This window comes from Barbatula barbatula (genome assembly GCF_947034865.1).
Source record: "Barbatula barbatula genome assembly, chromosome: 23".
Lineage (NCBI taxonomy): Eukaryota > Metazoa > Chordata > Actinopteri > Cypriniformes > Nemacheilidae > Barbatula > Barbatula barbatula.
This window is the reverse complement of record NC_136786.1, coordinates 14,730,854-14,749,211: the sequence shown is the minus strand read 5'-3', so window position 1 is coordinate 14,749,211 and position 18,358 is coordinate 14,730,854. Positions and strand designations below refer to the sequence as shown.

The following is an 18,358-nucleotide window of genomic DNA, read 5'->3' as shown; positions in this document are numbered from 1 at the left end:
CTTTTGAATGAAGATGAATAAAACATTTTCACACACTTTTCTTTACATCTTAGCAGACGCTTATATCCAAAGTGACTCACAAATGAGCTAAACAATCATTGAAGTTCACCATTTTTACATAAAATGTATATAAATCTCTATCTGTGCTTTGACGATTTTGAGCATCATTTTTGTTTTAAGATCGCCAATATTTGTTGCTTTCGCGTCTCATAATTGGTAATGTTGTTATATGAGTAATTGGAAAAATAAAGAACAATATAAAAATCAAAACAAAGAAAAAACACACAAATCTTTCAGCTAATGCATTTTCTTGGGATATTATAATATTTGGTACCGTAAATTAGGCAAACGTGCAGTAATGATACATTCCCATGTGCAGAATTTAATTATAGCGGAATCTGTTTAAAATGAAAGACCTGAGTTCAGGGACCAAATAGAGGAATTAGTATTCCACACTTGGGATTGCAGTGGCGGGAGAGACAAAGATCCAATCACTTTTTATTCAGTTTACTGTCCGCAGACCTGACAAATGGTTTGAGAAAATATCAAGCATAAACGTGTCAATAAACATTAGCATACGACACATCTGCTGCGTATCATCTTTCTGACGGTATAAGTATTGCCATTATACAACAAACATCCCATTAAGGACAGATTTAATTATCTGTTAGTCTGATGCGATATTACATTTCCAAGTATTTCGAGGAACCCTTCGTGACAGATAGACATTCAAATAAATTGCAGAATATTCCAGCCATTTTCCAGACCGTTAGGAACTGACAGTAAACGCCCTCTTATATCTAAAGAAATAACGCAGTAATGACGATGATGATGTGTTATGAATCCCATTTACAAGAACAGGTGTCAAAACATCGCCAAGTGGTTGGACAAACACTGGAAGACAATTTAGTGTATGTCTGCGGATTCACATCAGATGTTCTATCTCACTCCAGAGGAAAACAATAGCATGATCTGCCAAGATCACATAGCACAGGATACATGCGGAACTACTGGGATAGGTCCCTGAGTCTTAAATGTCAGCAAACAACTGTGGAAAGATAGATGGAAGGTGTGGAAAGAAGGCAGAACTGAAATGCCTTTTGCTATTGTTCTTCCAAAGGTCAAACCCTATCCAATCACAAAATACTGTGACCCTAACACTACGGAACTGTCAGACGCTGAAAAAATAACAGGAATAACATCCACATGTCCCTCAACAATGAGCTGTAAGAGATTTGTGGGAAACATCTGTTCGAATGCAAAACAGATACAAGGACAAATATTCAAATAATGATTTGGATGTGCTTGGTAAAACTATTTGGACTCCAGACACTACCCAAGCCGATTGTAGAAATAAAATCAGTTGAAAAGATATAAAATACATAGATCGATTGTTTCCTTCATTTTACTTATATCACACAGTTGCGTACGAGTATTTTTTGACTATGCTGAAAAGTTAAAACTTCAAAAACTCTCAAGGCTAGATGATTTGCTCAGTAGATCTATGAATAATCCATTATGAGCATCATCTCATCCGTGGGAGAAGCTTAGACAAATACCTGCAGAAAGACTCTTAAAATTGACACTTCTGGCCATAATCCAACGCATGTGGCTAAAACCAGATTACAACCAAATAATATGTTAAGGCATACCATGTTCCGAGTATGGATTTAGGGATAATGTGACCTGTACCTCACTTGCAATGAGAGCTTGATATTAATTTTTTTTAAAGAATAAAATGGAAAGTGTCTCCTTGATTTATTGTACGTATCCTTATATAAAATGTTATGCGGTGTGAAGCTGCACATTTTCAAAGGAAAACAGGAAGGAAGCAGGGACAGTGATGCCACGCCAAAAATTGGTTTGCAGATACAGTTTTTAATGTATCACAACAATGAGCAACAAACATACTTGATGAACTATTTCCAGAAGAAGTTGTTCAAATACCATCTACAATAAACGTCATTTCAACTATGACAACAGGTCTGTGACAAAATAAAAAAAGTTTCAAAACCATGTTATTACCGTAATACGGTACAGCTGAGACCTCAAACATTACAGTAACAAAAACTAATGAGACTACTCTCTATATATAAAACATCAATAACATTTTTGGTTTAGTTTATTTAAAGTTTTAGCCATAGGGGCGTCTTTTTTTATTAAAACCTTGGGGTGCATTTCCTATGATACCCAGGCGTTGAAAGTACGTATTGTGTAGAATATGATTACGTCTCGATCATCCCTTTGAAATCCAGAAGAACAATCCTAATATCAACCTTTAGAAGGCTGTCCTCCTATGCTTGACACGTTATCCATCCGTAGAAAGGTTTTTTGGCTGCTGTGCAGTTTATGTACAATTACATTATTGGACCATCCTTTGTTTTTTGTTTTTTTGGGATTTTTTTCTTTTTTTTCTGCTTTACCATTCCTTTGTGTGGGAAGCATTCTGGTTCAAGCTAACACTTTAGCGCATAGTGCCAGCTGACAGTTCAGTCTTTAAATGCTGCTCCACATTCAGGGAAAGGCAAAAGCTCAAAAGTTCAAAAAGCCTTTGGAATCAGGACAGTCGCTCATATTTTGGACAGAGGCAGGATTGCACCTTAGGAGGCCAAGATGTCTCTTGAGAAACACAATCAAAAAGTGTCTTCAGGATTAAAATAAGCGTTAAAATATTACAAAAAATCCAAATAAGAACATTAAAAAGTCCACAAAAAAAAAAGAATTAAAAAGTGTAACATTTTACCTTTAACAAAAGAAATCACCTGTACAGCAATAAAAACTAAAATGAAATGTTACTTAATGTCATCGTTTGAAACAATTTTTAAGCATGATTTGATTTAACCTGTCAAACAGTTGCATTACATGCTACTTGTTCATCTCAGAATAGGAATACCAAAAGCAATACATTTTTGCATTTCTTCATAATAATAAATTTGTACCATGCACAGCCAACTACGAATATGTACAACAGCTTAGCTTTCTTTGTTCACAAGCCTTTTACTTTCATACATATGCCTTCTGTTACTTTGGAATGAATCACGTTGTCCTACTGTAGAAAACCGGAAAGTGATTCATAAAAAATTAAACACCCTTGACAGCGTTCACATTCTTTAAGTTACATAGCTGAAAACGAAACGAAAACAGTAAAGCAATGTAATTCATGAATCAGTATTCAGTCTAGTAGGAATCTGAAATGTATGGCAAGCGATAAAAACCAAAAATTTAAACAAAAAGACAACACACTCAAAAAAAAAGAAATTACACAGTAGCAGCATAACGTTGTAAGATAATACTTGTATCACTAAACATGATGGAAAATGGTGACATTAAGAGAAGTGCCCAGAGAAAAATGGAAGAAATGGCCCATCCACTATATGGCAGTGTGTAGGGGTAACACTGTGTTCAGTCTTATAGGAAAAAGGGTAATTTCATTTGATAAAACAAAAGCTTTGCCCCCATTTTAAAGCAGCTTTGTTTTTCCCAACCATTTCAACATATTTTGTCCAACTTGCACTTTTACAGTTTCAAGTATACAGTACTTCTTTCATGGATGCACCAATTGAATGTCTCTGGATTGTTCGGTGTCAAAGGTTTCTAACAATTGTGGACCAATCTGCTGCTGACCTACACACAAATAATAATTAAAACAAACGAACAAACAAACAAACACCAAAAACTGATATCTATTAAATTAAGACATGGCCTACCTAAAAATAAAATAAAAAATAAAATGAGGAACAAAATAAGTGCACTATAGTCCAGACACAAGCAAGTACCATAACAGTATAGCAATTCACAAATGAAAAATGTTCTATTCACATAATCTTCAAGAGAGTCTATCAAAACTAGAATTATTACCTCTTCAGAAAAGGGTGTGACGAGAGGTAAAAGAAAGAAGGTAAGAGTTGGCACAGATTATTAGTAGATTCTACAAGAAAAGGGGTGTTGTATATAAATACAGCTTGTGGCAACACAAACTGGCAAACACGGGGGCGTTCAACACATTTTACTTTACCGTTCTAAATTCCCTCAGTGGTAAAATTCATACTCGGGCAAACTAAAAGGATATGCGCATTGTCCTGGAACAGTAATATTGTCTCTTGGTACACTACACACATCAAGGAAACGCCTCCAATAAAGCTTGACATGTTTTGGTAAAAGCCATTTATAAGCAGGCTTCGTTGCTGTTTCAACAAATGAGAAATGTTATGTTCTGACCTGAGAATTTAAAGCTACTGAATTACACCTAACTAAACTAAGAGAAATTCTCTTTGAAAGTTCTGGATCATTATCCCATACAGTACATGCTAGCATTTGGAAATCAATCCAGCGGAGGTGCAATTTGCTATCGTGAGAATTTTTGGCTTGAATCAAGCTCCAAAGAACTTGTGAAAGTTTTCCTATTCCATGTTTTTTTTGTATACAATATAAGCTCAGTCAAGCATCTGCAACAGTTCTGTCCATAACAAAAATCAATCATTATCTTGCCAGCATATCAATATGGGAAAAACAATCCTGAGTCAATCTTTTGGTACTGTAACTTTTTGGGTTAGAGAAACTTTGGAACTGCGGTTAAAGTCTTTTTTTTTTGTCTTTTAAGCAAGGGATCCATCTTTCACTCCTACACACTGAACATATCCATTCTGATACTATTGAAATTGCCATCTAGGCCAGACGGTGTCTTAGCCTTCACTTCCAACGTGTTATCTAAGTCGTCCAGCTTCTGGCTTAACTCGCTGTCAGACTCATCTGAACAACTTTCAGTGGGTAGTGAGGTTTGAACCCCTGAGGTGCTGCACGAAGTTGAGGTAACCGTTGAAGGCAAGGAAAGGGTAGGAGGAGAAGCAGATGGGCAGGAAGCAGCTTTCCTGGCTGAGGCCTGGAAAAGAATATTTGGCCAGGACTTCATGGACAAGTGAGAGAGATGAGGCAAGGTGTTATTTGAAGAAGCTGCAGACTGCGAGGTAGATGTGGTGTTAGGACAAGGGGAGCAGACTGAGTGAGGTAATAATCTAGCATGCTCTTTGGCATTTCTCATTGCTTGTTTGATTGTTTTCTCTTTGTGCACGCTGGACTGAAGGTGTTGGCCAAGTGCTTCGTTCCCACTGACGGACACGTTGCAGGCTACGCAGTTATACTTGCTCACTGCCTTACGAAGCACCGTCTCTTGCGGATCGATATATGGGTGACCAAAGTAACAGAAGGACTTCTGATGGCGAGCCGCAGAGTCTTCGTCAGCAAAAATCATCTGGCACTTTCTACATATAAACTCATGTTTGATGGACGGAACGATAAACGCATCTGGAAAGCCTGGACTTTTGGTTTCTGTTTGGGGTTCTCCGTTTGTGCTTTCTGTTGAAGAGCTTTTATCATCCTTGTTCTCGATAGCCTCTTTTGGTTTGACAGAGTTGCTCTGCGGTGACTTCATAGGGGGGGGTTTCTGCTTCTGTTCACTTTGCTTTTGCGGCTGCTGCTGCTTCTGTAAGGAATCCTGGAGGGACTGCTGGTACTGCTGAAGCAGGGCAGTTGGGGAAAGCCCCGCAATCGCCTGGGGCATAGCGGGACCATAGGGGAACAGGTTCTCCATTCCACACAGAGGAGGGAAATATCCTCCCTGTACTCCGCCAGGAAGCTGGGGCGAGAAACATGATGCAAAGCCAGGGATGAAATAAGGCAAAAACTGTCCACCTAAGAAGGAGCCTGGGTCACCGGCGATGGCATTCTGAAGTGCTTGCAGTTGTGCTGGGTCCATCTGAGCCTCACTTCCCAATTTTCCTGTCATCTGCGAGGGCTTTTCCCTTTTCTTAACGATGGGGGTCTCGGGGCGGGCAGTGTTGGCTTCTTTGACCTTGGATTTCTCTAACTTTTTGTCTTTCTCTGATTCTTTTATGTGCTGCTCAGTCTGATTTGCTGCCAAAGGAGAAGGAGGAAGAGGAAGTGCGGGGGGTGGAGGAGGAGGTGTCTGAAGATGAGGCTTGGTTGGGGTACTGCTGAGAGACATGGCAGGAGAAGGGGTGGCTGGAGTAGGGAACCCAAGCATGCCAGCACCAGGAGACGCTAAAGCTGAAATACAGTGGTATAGATAATATTGAAATATTTGACTGTAGAATCACTCTTAAACTATGCAAGCAAAGATTTTCTCTGATATTACTGTTATGGATCAAAACTGTCACAGGCTTGTTATATAAAAACGATTATAAAAATGAACAAGAAAAGAAAAGCACAAGCATGAAACCAATGCAAATGAAGCAATCACACCCAAACTCCTCTGCAGTGAATGCATGCATTACATGTATTTTTAAAAATCCATGTCACAGTCCTTAACAGCACAAGCACGTGGGGTATTTAAATTGTGCACACATTTTTCATGAAGTTGTACTAGACTATTTTTGTCATACTAACTCACCAGGTGTATTTGGTGGAAAACCTGGAAGCGAGGATGGCCCGTTGACACCAGGAAGTAGTACTGGTGGGAGACCAGATATTCCCGGGTAGGCAGTTGGCAGGCTAAGGCCATGAAGTGCATTATTATCCACTGAGGGTTGCTGCTGGGCCGGCAAGTTGAGTATATCGGTTGCCTTCTTCAAACGGTCAAGTTCTTGTTGAGCCATAAGCTGACGGACAGTGGTAGGTGCAAGATAGTCTTTTTCACGATCCACCTGGTTCCCCAGGGTTTCCTGCACCTTTGCAATGTGCTGCTTTGAGAATATATGGTCACGAATCGAAAGTCTAGCTGTATACTTCACTCTACATATTGTACACTCAGGCCTGGGCCCATCTGGGGAACCTTGGCTTATCATGAATGGCTTTCCAATGTTTATTTTGAATTTCTTTTCCTTTGCGCGGGCATTCTGGAACCAAACCTGCACAACACGTTTTGGGAGTCCTATTTCATTGCCCAGCATTTCACACTCTTGCATAGTAGGTGTGCGGTAGTCACTGAAGCAAGCCTTGAGGACTTTAAGTTGTAGGTTGCTCATTTGGGTTCTAAAACGTTTGTGGCCCGGTCTCTCCCCGCCGGATTTTGATGACTTGAAGGGATTGGCAGTTCCAAAAGGACTGGGAGAACTTGGATCTGCTAAGCTTGAAGTTTCGCTCTTGTCTGCATTTTCGTCAAAGTCGTCATCTCTGTAATAGAAGTAGTCACTGTCTTTGCCAGAGAAACTTAGCGCTGGGCTAACCATGTTGAAAAGGAATCTGTCCTCATTTAGCTCCATGAGTTGTGCTTGGTTTGTTTTGTTCTCCATCATTTTCTCACTTCCATTAATTGTGAGATTCTCAACCTCGTTATTAGTCTCGTCTCCAGTTGTAGCATCACTTACGGCCGTGTTAATTGACGACGTCTCATCAAAGTCAATTTTGTTAGCATCAAAAGAGGCCTCTGTGGAACTCATGTTAAGCCCCTCAAGTTCATCACTGTTTTCTGTTTTTAAGCAAGATAAGTTCAATAGGTTTCTTAGCGGCAGCTCAGATGTTTTGACTGGAGTGGAGGATGCGTTTGGAAGCTCACTATCATTCCCTTCAGTCTTTGTGGCCATCTGTAAATAGTCAGAAAAATTGTGCTTTTGAGGGCTTTGACCTTCATCCTCTTGAGGCATCATTGGACTTGGAGGCAAACTAAAGCCTGCCTGTTTAGCCTCATGCCAGTGTCTTGAACGAATGTGACTATCTAAAGCTGACTTGGCCTTAAACAATGCCCTGCAGAATGGACACTTTTTGTGAGTCTGGGAAGGCCCAAGTGCTCTAAATTGCCCTTTCCTTTCTCTAGCCCGAGTATTTTGAAACCAGACTTGGACGACTCTTTTCTTCAGCCCAACCTCGTGAGCAATGTGATCTAACATTTTTCGTGTTGGGTTTGAATCAAGTAAGTACTTCTCATAGAGGATCTCAAGTTGCTCTGGAGTAATGGTAGTTCTGAGACGTTTATCTCTGTGCTGATCTTCACCGCTGTTGATGCTATCTTTTTCATGAGCTCCATCATCTTTTTCCTCTAATTTACGTTTCATGGCGTTAGAGCTAACAGCCGAGGCGAGGCCAGAGTTGCTTGGTGTTGGCATCTGCGACAGAGCTCCGGACAGGAGCTGACCAGTCATAAGAGGGTTATTGGGGTCAAAGATCATATAGGGCATATCCATTGGCCTTTCTAAAAACTGGGAGTGTAGGAATTGGTTTTGGGCTGCCAGAAAATGCATGTGCTGGTGCTCCTGCCAAAGTTCTACTGTTGGGAAAGCGATCTTGCACTGATCACAGTGGTACTGTAGCATATGTGGGGGGAGGCTGTTGTTGAGTGAAGACAGTGCGATGGACAGAGGACTTGAGGGGACAGCTGAAGACTGGGGCTGTGAATGGGGTCTTGATATTTGTGGTGCTTTCTGTTGTGGGGGCTGTGGAGTCGAGGCCTTGGATGATTTTAGATCACTCAAGCTTTTGGGGTTTTGTGAAAGTGCATTTTCTCCAACTTTTGTTTTTTCATGGAGAAGTTCAGGATTGGGTGAGGTTTTCCCTACATCAGGTCGAGGTGATGGCATTAAGGGGGAGCTGGAGCCAGAGCTGCTTGCTGTTATAAAAGGTTGTCTTGATTGCTCTGTATGCTTTGCCGAAATCTGATCATGGTTCTCTACTGATTCCTCAGAGTGATTTTCTTCTCCAGCCTCATCGTCCTCATCTTTATAACATTGCTTCTTTTGGTGAGTAATGAGATCGAAAATTCGTGGGAAAATGCCGTTGCATTTCTTACATTGGTACTGCATGTTGTTGGTCCTGATGTATCGTTCATTTGTTAGTTCTTTCTTTTCAGTGTCTTTTGAATCAGCTTGGTTCTCGTAACATTTTCGGGCCTTCTGTCTGGCATTTTGAAACCACACCACAATCACTCGTGTCGGTAGGTTGAGAACAGTGGAAAGCTGCTCGATTTCATCATCCTTGGGGTAAGCGTTGGTATCAAAGAAGTCTTGGAGAACTCGTAGCTGATAATCAGTGAAACGTGTTCTTGATGACCTTTTGTTCGCCGTAGCTTCAGTTCTGTAGTACTCCAGCATGTTTACTTGGGATTCAAGTCTGATATCTTCCAGTGTGGTCATGGGTGGAATGCTGAAATTGTAAGGGGAATCTTTACTTCTCTGACGCTCTTTGAAGAGTGTGTTGCGGAACCAGTGCTTTATGACCTTCTGTGGAAGGCCAGATTTGTCTGCCATTTCTTGAATCTGCTCTTCGTTGGGAGAGTTATTGATGTCAAAGTGAGCACGGAGGATTTTTAGCTGATCATCTGTAATTCTGGTGCGAGGACGCTTGAACTGAGACTGCCGCAGGAAGTTTGGATCTAGTCCCAGTTGTTGTTGACACAACTGTGTGAGGTCAGAAGATAAAGAGTCCATTGTTGGAAGCTGCAGCGCAAGCTGTGGGGGTAGCCCATGGTGCTGCACTGATTGCATCATCAGTGGTGGGAAAATTGGCAAGTCGAGAGAAACCGGGAGCTGGACTTGAGGAGGTGCAGTGAGTTGTGCAGGTGGTGGAGGGGGAGGTGGTGGTGGTTGTTGAGGAGTCTGTAGAGGTGCAGGTGATGGTGTCTGTGATTTCCCCACTGATGTGGAAGCAGGGAGTGCAGTTACTGGAGCAGGAGGGGGTGGTGGAGGAGTTTCTGGAGATGCTGGGTTTATGGGGTACAGCTTGTCATATGCGTCCCTGTACTGCTGGGCAAACTTCTCAAGCTCCACATAAGGAAAAAACTGGCCGTGCACATGTTCCTGATGGCTTTTAAGAATGAGCATATTGGAGAACAATTTCCCACACAGTCCACACTCTAGTTTTTCTGTCAGTTCTTCCTCTCTGTTCTTTTTCTGGCTTTTCTGTCTATTCTCATTGTACTGAATTACCAGTTCAAAGCCAAAGTTTTCTAGCAGTGCCTTGGCCACATTACCTCTAGCTCCTGAGATGATGCGTGGTGGAGGAATTAGAGGCTCTGAAAATGTAGGCTTTTTGGAATCTTTATTCTCTTTTGTGCCATCAGTAGCTATATCCTGCCTTGCTCTGCTCTCATGTTTCTCTAAATGTTCCTCAGCATCTTTAGACATTTGAATCTCAGAGAGAGCCATGTGGTTGGACTCAGTTTTAAGCTTGTGGCTCTGCTGCTGTGCTTTTTGCTGCATCTGAGACTGGGAGGCCTGTTGTTGGGCTTGATGCTGTGAGAGCTGAAGCTGCTGCTGTTGGCCCAGTTGGTGTTGTTGCTGCATCTGTTGCTTCAGATCTTCTAGGAACGATCCTGTCATGCCAGGCATCCCGAATGCAGCTGAATGCAATGCAAGCTCAGGGCTGATGTTAAATTCAGCTCCAGGAATGTAGAAGGGAAAAAGAAACTGGGGCTGCTGGAACTGCATCAGGGCGTCTGGTGTCATTGGGAAGTGGGGGAAAAAAGCTGGATTCAAAAACTGTGGCTGAAAGAATGCAGCTTGCTGCTGAAGCTCATGCTGGAGTTGCATTTGAAGCTGTGTTGGTGACTGAGCTGGTTGGTGGGTGGGCTGCACAGAGATGTGATCAGTAGTTTGCTTCATGGTAACTTCTTTGGCATCTACACTGTTTTCTTTTTTAGAGGATACTGGTGCACTTGCAGAATCTGTGTTTCCCTGATTGAGTGGAACGGGGCTTTTAGCTGAAGTACTTCCACTACTCCCACCGCCAGTACTGCTGCTAGACTCCATTTTGGCTGATCTGGCTTTTGTCTGATGAAGTACAGACCTCATGTGGATCTCCAGGGTTGAGCTTTGGCTATAAGCAACGTTACATATATTGCATTTGTATGGTTTGTTGTCAACATTGTTGCTGGTCTCCTGGGGAACTGGGCTTGAGGCTTCTTGGATAACTTTCTTTAGCTTATGTAAATGGGAGACAGAATTGTAGTGAACGAGAAGAATGTTCTTTTGGGTGAATGATTCTTTGCATACTGTGCATTTGTATGGACGTGAGGGGTCTAAAAACTTCTCCATGGTAAAATTTGGTCCTTTCCTAAAGGGCAAGGTACGCTTTGGTTCTGAACCCATGTCATCAAGCAAGGAGCTGCTATCACTTCCAGTGGGACTAGCCTTTCCTTCTTGGTCAAGTTCATCCTCTTTGTCTAGTTCGTTTTCAAAAGCTTGTGCCTCTTCCAGAGCCCTCATCTCACTCTCAACAATGTCACCATTTAGAGGCAGGCTCCCACAGAGCTGTTGCACTTCGGACTCACTAAGCTCGGGGTGACCGGTCTCCAGATGCTTTCGAAGAGCAAGGAATGTCCTGAAGCTGCGCTGGCAGAGGCTGCACATTGTGGCTGCACGAATGGCATGGTATTGGGAATGTATCTCAAGCTTCTGCATCGTCTTGAAAGCCAGGCTGCAATGGTTGCAGCGGTATTTGTAGACATGGCGATCGGAAACTGAGAGCTGCTGCCGCTTCTGCTGATCACTAAGATGCTCCTGCAGTGAATCTGGGCTCTTCCTGTCTTGACTGCTAGCCTTCTTCCAGTCACTGGCATCAACAGCTTCCTTGGGTGGCTTGTGTTCCTCATTGTTACGATCAACCTCACTTTTGTCTTGGCCTGTGCTGCTTTTCGTATCCTTAGAGCCAATTCCTGTTAAAAAAAAAGAGCAGAGATTTTAGATTTGTTCTACCGGATTTTTATCTTAAAGGATTATTATGATATATTTTGAGGAATTCTCTAATGCAGTCCATACAATTTAGTGGACATTGTGGTATAATGTGCTTACCCGTGGGTTTTCCTGCTGCCTCCGGGATAACAGTTGAAGAATCCATCAAATATGGCACTTTGTCTTGTGATGATACAGACAACAGGGAATGATTGGGCACTGAAACATCTGGACCCGCAACCTAAAAAAACAACATATTAGTCCTTTATTAAAACAGACATATGAAGACCAAAACCACAAACTGAAATTTTATTTAGAAGAGCAGCTTCAGTGCTTAAGCAGTTTTTTATGAAATGCTTAGAAGAGCTTAGTTCTCAGCTTTTGTATACATTTAAATAAAATAAATGACAAGTATTTATGCAGTACATACTGTCATAAGCAACTTCTCCACACAATCTGGGGCCACGCTGTGAAGGTGAGTGAGATGCAGCTGCAAGTGAATCTTGTTACTGAGGACATCCTGACACAGTGGGCAGCTGATGATAGGCTGCATGGAATGCTGGGACATGATGTGCAACTGTAAACGGTTCGCATCCTTGTTACTGTAATTACAGTATGGGCACTGCTGCACCTGAAATAACAAAGTTTATAATAAATTTGCCATACTTTATAGTACTGCTGTAAACTACCAGATGAGTGATTGTGCTGTAAATGATAAGATAGCCCCCAAGGGAAATTAACCAAATTCCAAACAAAAAGAGTAGGACTCCTTATAATGTCTTTCCAACCTAATTCCTCTAATTCACAAGTTCTTCATTTCAAGTGACTTAATTCACAAAACATGAATGGCTGGAATTTCCAATCACAAGATTACAAAAAACTATTTCAGACTATGCTTAATCCTCATTACATGGTGTATGGCTAAACTGAAAAGTCTTGATGTAACATTTTTATGGAATGCATTTGAATATAATACAAAAAAAGAATTCTATTAATACACAAATGGATTCAGTCTGTCTCATTTTTGAAAACAGATCAATGTAACTAACCTGCTCATTGGACAGCGTCTGGTCATCAGCTGATTTAGGCCTCTTGGGTGGAGTGTCATTTTCTTTTTCCTGCTGAAGCGACCGCTTGCCTGCTGTAGCAGTCCCCAGGGTTTCCTTAGCCAGTGTATTAATTCCTGTAAAACAGATAAGAAATCTTCTGTCACAAGCTTATTCTGTACTCCTGATACTAAGAATCTACTTACGGGTATAATGACCCTCCCTTTAATAAGAAATCACATCTGGGTAGCATAAGATTATCGGGACTGTAGATCTCACGAAAGGTTATTGGGGTGATAATGATTCAGAGAAAAAAGTGGAATTAAACTGAATTGCAATGCATGTAAAATGCACATATTGATTTTGAGCATGAACACTAGAGAACCCAACAAAAATCTATATTCACAAAGCAATTTCTGCTATGAAGATATTCGTAAATAAATTGAGGTCTGGATTCATTGTTATTGCATTGCAGGTCAGAGTACCATTATGCTGTTTATTTGGGGGTATAGACAACCTTCTCCCGCATCCCCCTGAATATCCATGCCTCATATTCTGTATTAAAGGGGGGTTGCCATGTTATTTCCATTTCAGCTGAGCTCAATTCAGCAAATCAGCCCCCAGTTGTATTTAGAGTATGCTGCACAGAGTGATAAATCTTTCATTACCCCTGTATCCTCAGATACAGACAGTGTCCCAGCCTCCTCAGTCAATGCAATTTATCCTCTCGCTGCATATGCTACACACAAAGAGACCTCGCTCGCTATTCTTCATTCTAATCTGGTCACTCCAGGCTAAATGTGTGTATTACTTTTATGAATCAAAGCTTAGCAAGGCAGGTATTGACAATGGATGGAGGAAAAAGATGTTATTTTAAAAAATTTATTTTGTTCTGCTCACTTGTTTAAAATGTATTTCAATACCTGCCGCACGCTCGTGCATGTTAATTCTTTGCATTACAATGACTTCTGCTTATTTTATTGTGGTCTTACAAATCAGCAGCCTGACATATTAGCCTGCCAAAGAAAGTGACACGGGAGGAGTAAAAACCACAAGGGCGCGATACAAATTTCCAAGAGCATCAGAGTACGGTCTGCAGTCTCAAATAGCTAGGTAATCTTTTTTCTCTCCTGGCCTTGATATCCCCCGCTGTGTTGGGGGGATGTCACATGCATTTCATGACAAACAGAAAACCTCATTTGCGAGGCTCCCCAATCTCATTGCTATATCGCACCATCTGACCTTTTTTCCTCCCTCCTGTTTATTATGAGGATTTCTAATTTTAACTTTCAATTTTCACCATCTTCCAGTCAATCTGCAACGAAATTATTTCCCGGGTGAGAAGGCAACTCCTGGACAAGCAGGTGCAAATATATTTTACAATGCAATGAGGCCCGTCCATTGATTGCCATCATATTGAATGTAAATGTGCGGTCTGGGGGCTAATCTTCTCGACATGAGTATCCATCCTTATGATTTATTTTCCTAATCAAACCTCTGCTTTCATAAACATTTAAAGGATATTGCAGATGGACACATTACTGTTAGAGGGAAAAATTGAAGGGGGAAAAGCCATTGCATAGTCTAACGTCTCCAAACACATGCCGTGCATAACACATTGCTAAACTCAGCAAAAATGACTATTTTAAATCTTTATAGTAAATAAAATAAAAAAATGGTAATACCTCCACACAATAGCCTTTATCTTCCTGTAGAATTGTGTCTGGCCTCAATGGCTAGGTTCTTTGTGTATTCTGTACCTCATACTAAATGAAACTGCCCTTTTCTTTGTCTTCAAACACACACACAGACACGCGCACAGTGCAATGAAGCAATAGAGAAAATAATTTTGACACAGCAGCCCCCCCCCTCCCCTTTCCATCCGAATGACAAATGTCTTTGAGAAGCAGGACCTTGCTTGATTAGATAAATCAAACAGTGATTTATGACATTCAAGCTGTTTGCATTACATGGAGCAGAGCTGCAGACTGGCCACCCATCTTTATTTACAACTGTCAATGGGGTTTTTAAAATCATGCAACCTGCGCTTCTTTATACAGTTCTGATAATTCAACCAAACTGTATTTCAAAAGAAGAATCTACAGATATCTAATCGTCCTCGCATAAGGTGTCTTGTTAAAATTTAACGTGTGGTTTTCTCCATCTCTTGGTTTCCGGATGACATTAAACGACAACAATTTTACGTAGTGGATGTCTTCCACGTGTAAACCGTAGGCGTGTTCTTAAATAAAAAGCGATTTTATTTCACAAATTCTTTCCCCTGCAAACGGCAATTACACAGGGCTCGCCCGATAAAGGCATCATAAATTTACTATTCAATTTACTGGTATCCAGTCCAGCCAGTCTGGCCGAGGTGACAGCACAATAAATAAAGCTGGGCCCTGGGACGCTCCCAGAACCTTAGTGATTTACAAGGACACGAGGTTAAGGTTACGCATTAGTGTGACCTACAGTTCAGCAGATAACATTAGAATAGCACACTGTGAATTCTCAGCCTGTACACTGAAGCCCAGCGTTCTGCTCTCACACACTGCGTCCGAGTCCATCTGCTTTATCATCGCGCTTCATACGAGGCGTAAACCGACGGATGTCATATTTGGCAAATCCTACAGGTCTCTCTGAATTGATTAAGTCAGTAACAGAATTCATAGCTCTAGGCTGTCAATGAAATATGCAAATACTTTTAATTTATTTTAATTTAATATCTAGATAGACAGCAATTGAATAAATGCTCATTTCAGAGCTGAAAACGTGGTGGAAACATGCAAATAATGTTGCAAATGCTCACGTTAAATATGCAGCACTCGCTCTGCCTTGCATTTTGTTTCATTCGGCTGCATTATTTTAAATCGCACGAGCTACTGATTTGAAAAAGGGCTGTTGTGAACAATGGTTTCATTTCCTTGCTTATTTACGGGCAGGTATGCAGAAAATGTTCTTAGCAATCAGGACAGCTAATGTTCATCTTTGCTGTGTTTTCTAAATCTTACCCTAAAGCCAATACCCTGACAAGCTTCCATGTTACATCCTAACAGAGCACAAAATAATCAGGATTTGATCCAGATTAGGACATTTGCATGGAAAATACTATTCGGATTATAATTAATCCACAGTGACACTAAATTAAAAAAAACGAGTAAATGAGGATGGGGACTGTTTTGAGAGATCTTCCCTGTAAAAATGAACTACAAAAACACAGAATATCACTCTATAAAATCTTTAATATGTGGGAGCCTGGCGTTTTATATTCAACCCCACATTCGAGATTTAGCTTTTAGATATTTAACATATTGGTTTAAAGGAGCAAGCCTTAAAATCCATTCTAACTCTTTCAACGGAAGCAATGGATTTCTAAAATCAAAACAACAACCACTCAAGGTGGATTTTTTTTATTTCAATAGAAAAGATGTAAAAAACTAAAAAGTTAACATCCATATTCACATTACACCAGTTTAAGTAATATCTGCATCCAGGCCACCGCATTAAATGACGCTGCATGTAATAGTTCATGTAAATGCATTGAGTGCGAGCTGCCTCAGACGGGCCTGTCATGGTTATATGGATAAAAGATAAACGACTGGCTAAACTAATAGGCTCTGTCCTGTTTCAGCATTTCCTCTGCTCCATTGAACCCAACATTATGTAGCTAGGTAGGGTGTGCATGGAATGGCGTCTAATGTAATATTCATTTCCACCATATATTTCCATCTCATACATAAAAAAAGCACATATGAATTCTTATTTAGCAAATCAAATACAACAGAGCCTTAGGTAGTGATGCCAGATGCTAGCTCCAGGGGCTGTTTCCTGATCTCAACACAACGCTGTTTTGTAAGGATTGTTGCCCTTGCTAATGTGTTACCAGTCGTATCTGCAGTTATTCTGCGCTGAAGGCTCCGATGGGCGGTGTCTAGTACGTTGGGAAAACAACACACAGGGAAAGGGTTGCAAGGGTGCAATTTTTTGAAAGTAAAAAAACTCCAGCGCCATTTAATCCTGTGCTTACACAAAATTAATATGTCATCAGAGGAATCGCAAGAACAGCAAAGATTAATGAAAGGCGCTTAGAAATTACAAGCACGCAAACTGATTTGATTAAAAAATAATCTTGGTGGTCATTGCGGAATATTCTTTGCCTTATCCACATCTCTGCCATCAGATGGCTATGATTAAAATGGGTCAGTGGGAGGCTACCGAGAGAATTCACATGCAACCCACACATGCAGCTATTAATGCAAGAGAAAGAAAGGTGAGGAAAACAAAAACGTGTGTTTGTGATGTATTACAGAGAGGTTTGGAGAGAGGATACCAGGAAAAAGACCAAAACTAAAGGTCTTACTAGAGTCCTTCTCAGTCGTCTTGCCCTCTATGGCGTCCCTCCCGCTCGAGTCTTTGTCCTCGGCCGCGGCCAATGAGGAGGCTCGTGGGGATTCCTCGCTGTCTTCGACTGGTTCTTCTACAATTGAACACAGGAAGGGCATTCGGTTACCCACTGGAGCTTAGGGTGAATCATCTTTGAACCCAAGATATGCCACAGATGACCAGCACCTCAACAGTTTAACACTGGCGTGCATGTCGAGATCATGGGAGTCCATCTGGTTTCACACCCCAGGACGTTCTGAAATATGAATCGTCTTCTGGGGTCCACATTACAACCTTCCCCAGTTTGTTAGCGCTGGGCAGATTACATGGAAATATTTCCATAGGCTCAACCTCCCCCGCCCGTGTTTAATAATTCTGTGTATCTTTGCAGCACTGCCAGTGGATTAATCTGTTTATGCTGTTAGGTGATAGGTTGAGGCCATGTGCCTCTAATCCCTGAAAGGCCTACTGTTCGTTTTCATCCAGGGAGCATTTGTCTCTCACTGTGCTGATGTCACATTTTAATGAATTTTTAGCAGGCTGAGTAATGCCAGATAACCACTCCTGTCTCTCTCCCTCCGCCCCATGCAGCTTCCATCACATGGCACGCGACAGGGGGAAGAAAGAGAGAGACGGAACGGTCCGAGAACGCGTGAGGGGGAGAAATAAACATATTTTGGAAGACCCCGCGAGAAATGAAATAAATTAGGACGACGTGAGGCAGGAAAATGCCGTTCAAAGTGCTGCGCTCATCCATTTTATAAAACCTTAATAACCATATAAATTGACCACGGGGAGGCAAGGAGGTCACCGGCACATTTGCATACAATCACTCAAGTCATTGTTTGGTAAGCAGAGGGGCCCCGGCTCTGCGGATACATGATATAATTAACCCCTTAAAAATCCCCACACAGCACTGGCACCGACGTTTTAAGTGCAATACATTAAGTGGAAATTATATACAGCATGAAATTTTCATGGCAGATGCTGAGAGTGATTGAAAGGCAAAATTGTGCTGCACTCTAGTCCTGATGTTTTATTAATAATATTCTGACAACGGGATGAAATATCTCCTGTCACTGCTGGCAGCCGGCTGCAAAAATTGCTATTTTGGCGCAGACGCGCCGACGGTGTGCTCTTAATACGTCCCGATACACAAAGGCACTGTGTGTGTATGTGTATATGTAAGATAGCTGGGGGTCTTTTTAGATGTACATGCTGCATTTCTTCAGGAAACAAGAAAGCTGTGTGTATGAGTGTGTGTATGTGTAGGCTTTTATTTCTTACCAACCCAATCACATACAAATATAAGTA

The 18,358-nt window shown here is 41.4% G+C and overlaps 1 protein-coding gene across 2 annotated transcripts in view; it reads right to left on the bottom strand.

The window, feature by feature from the left end:
- Positions 1-1,860: 1,860 nt before the first annotated feature.
- The window catches only part of zfhx4 (zinc finger homeobox 4), a 70,595-nt gene continuing 54,097 nt past the window's right edge, over positions 1,861-18,358 (bottom strand). The window contains exons 5-10 of one of the 2 annotated variants that reach the window (XM_079447356.1): positions 17,022-17,138; positions 12,665-12,798; positions 12,046-12,246; positions 11,736-11,856; positions 6,407-11,599; positions 1,861-6,063 (exon numbers count right to left, since the gene is read on the bottom strand). In XM_079447356.1, the coding sequence (XP_079303482.1) occupies positions 4,622-6,063; positions 6,407-11,599; positions 11,736-11,856; positions 12,046-12,246; positions 12,665-12,798; positions 17,022-17,138 (7,208 nt within the window). In that variant the 3' untranslated portion in view covers positions 1,861-4,621. The remainder of the gene's footprint in view (positions 6,064-6,406; positions 11,600-11,735; positions 11,857-12,045; positions 12,247-12,664; positions 12,799-17,021; positions 17,139-18,358) is intronic. The other variant, XM_079447357.1, reaches the window with a different exon arrangement.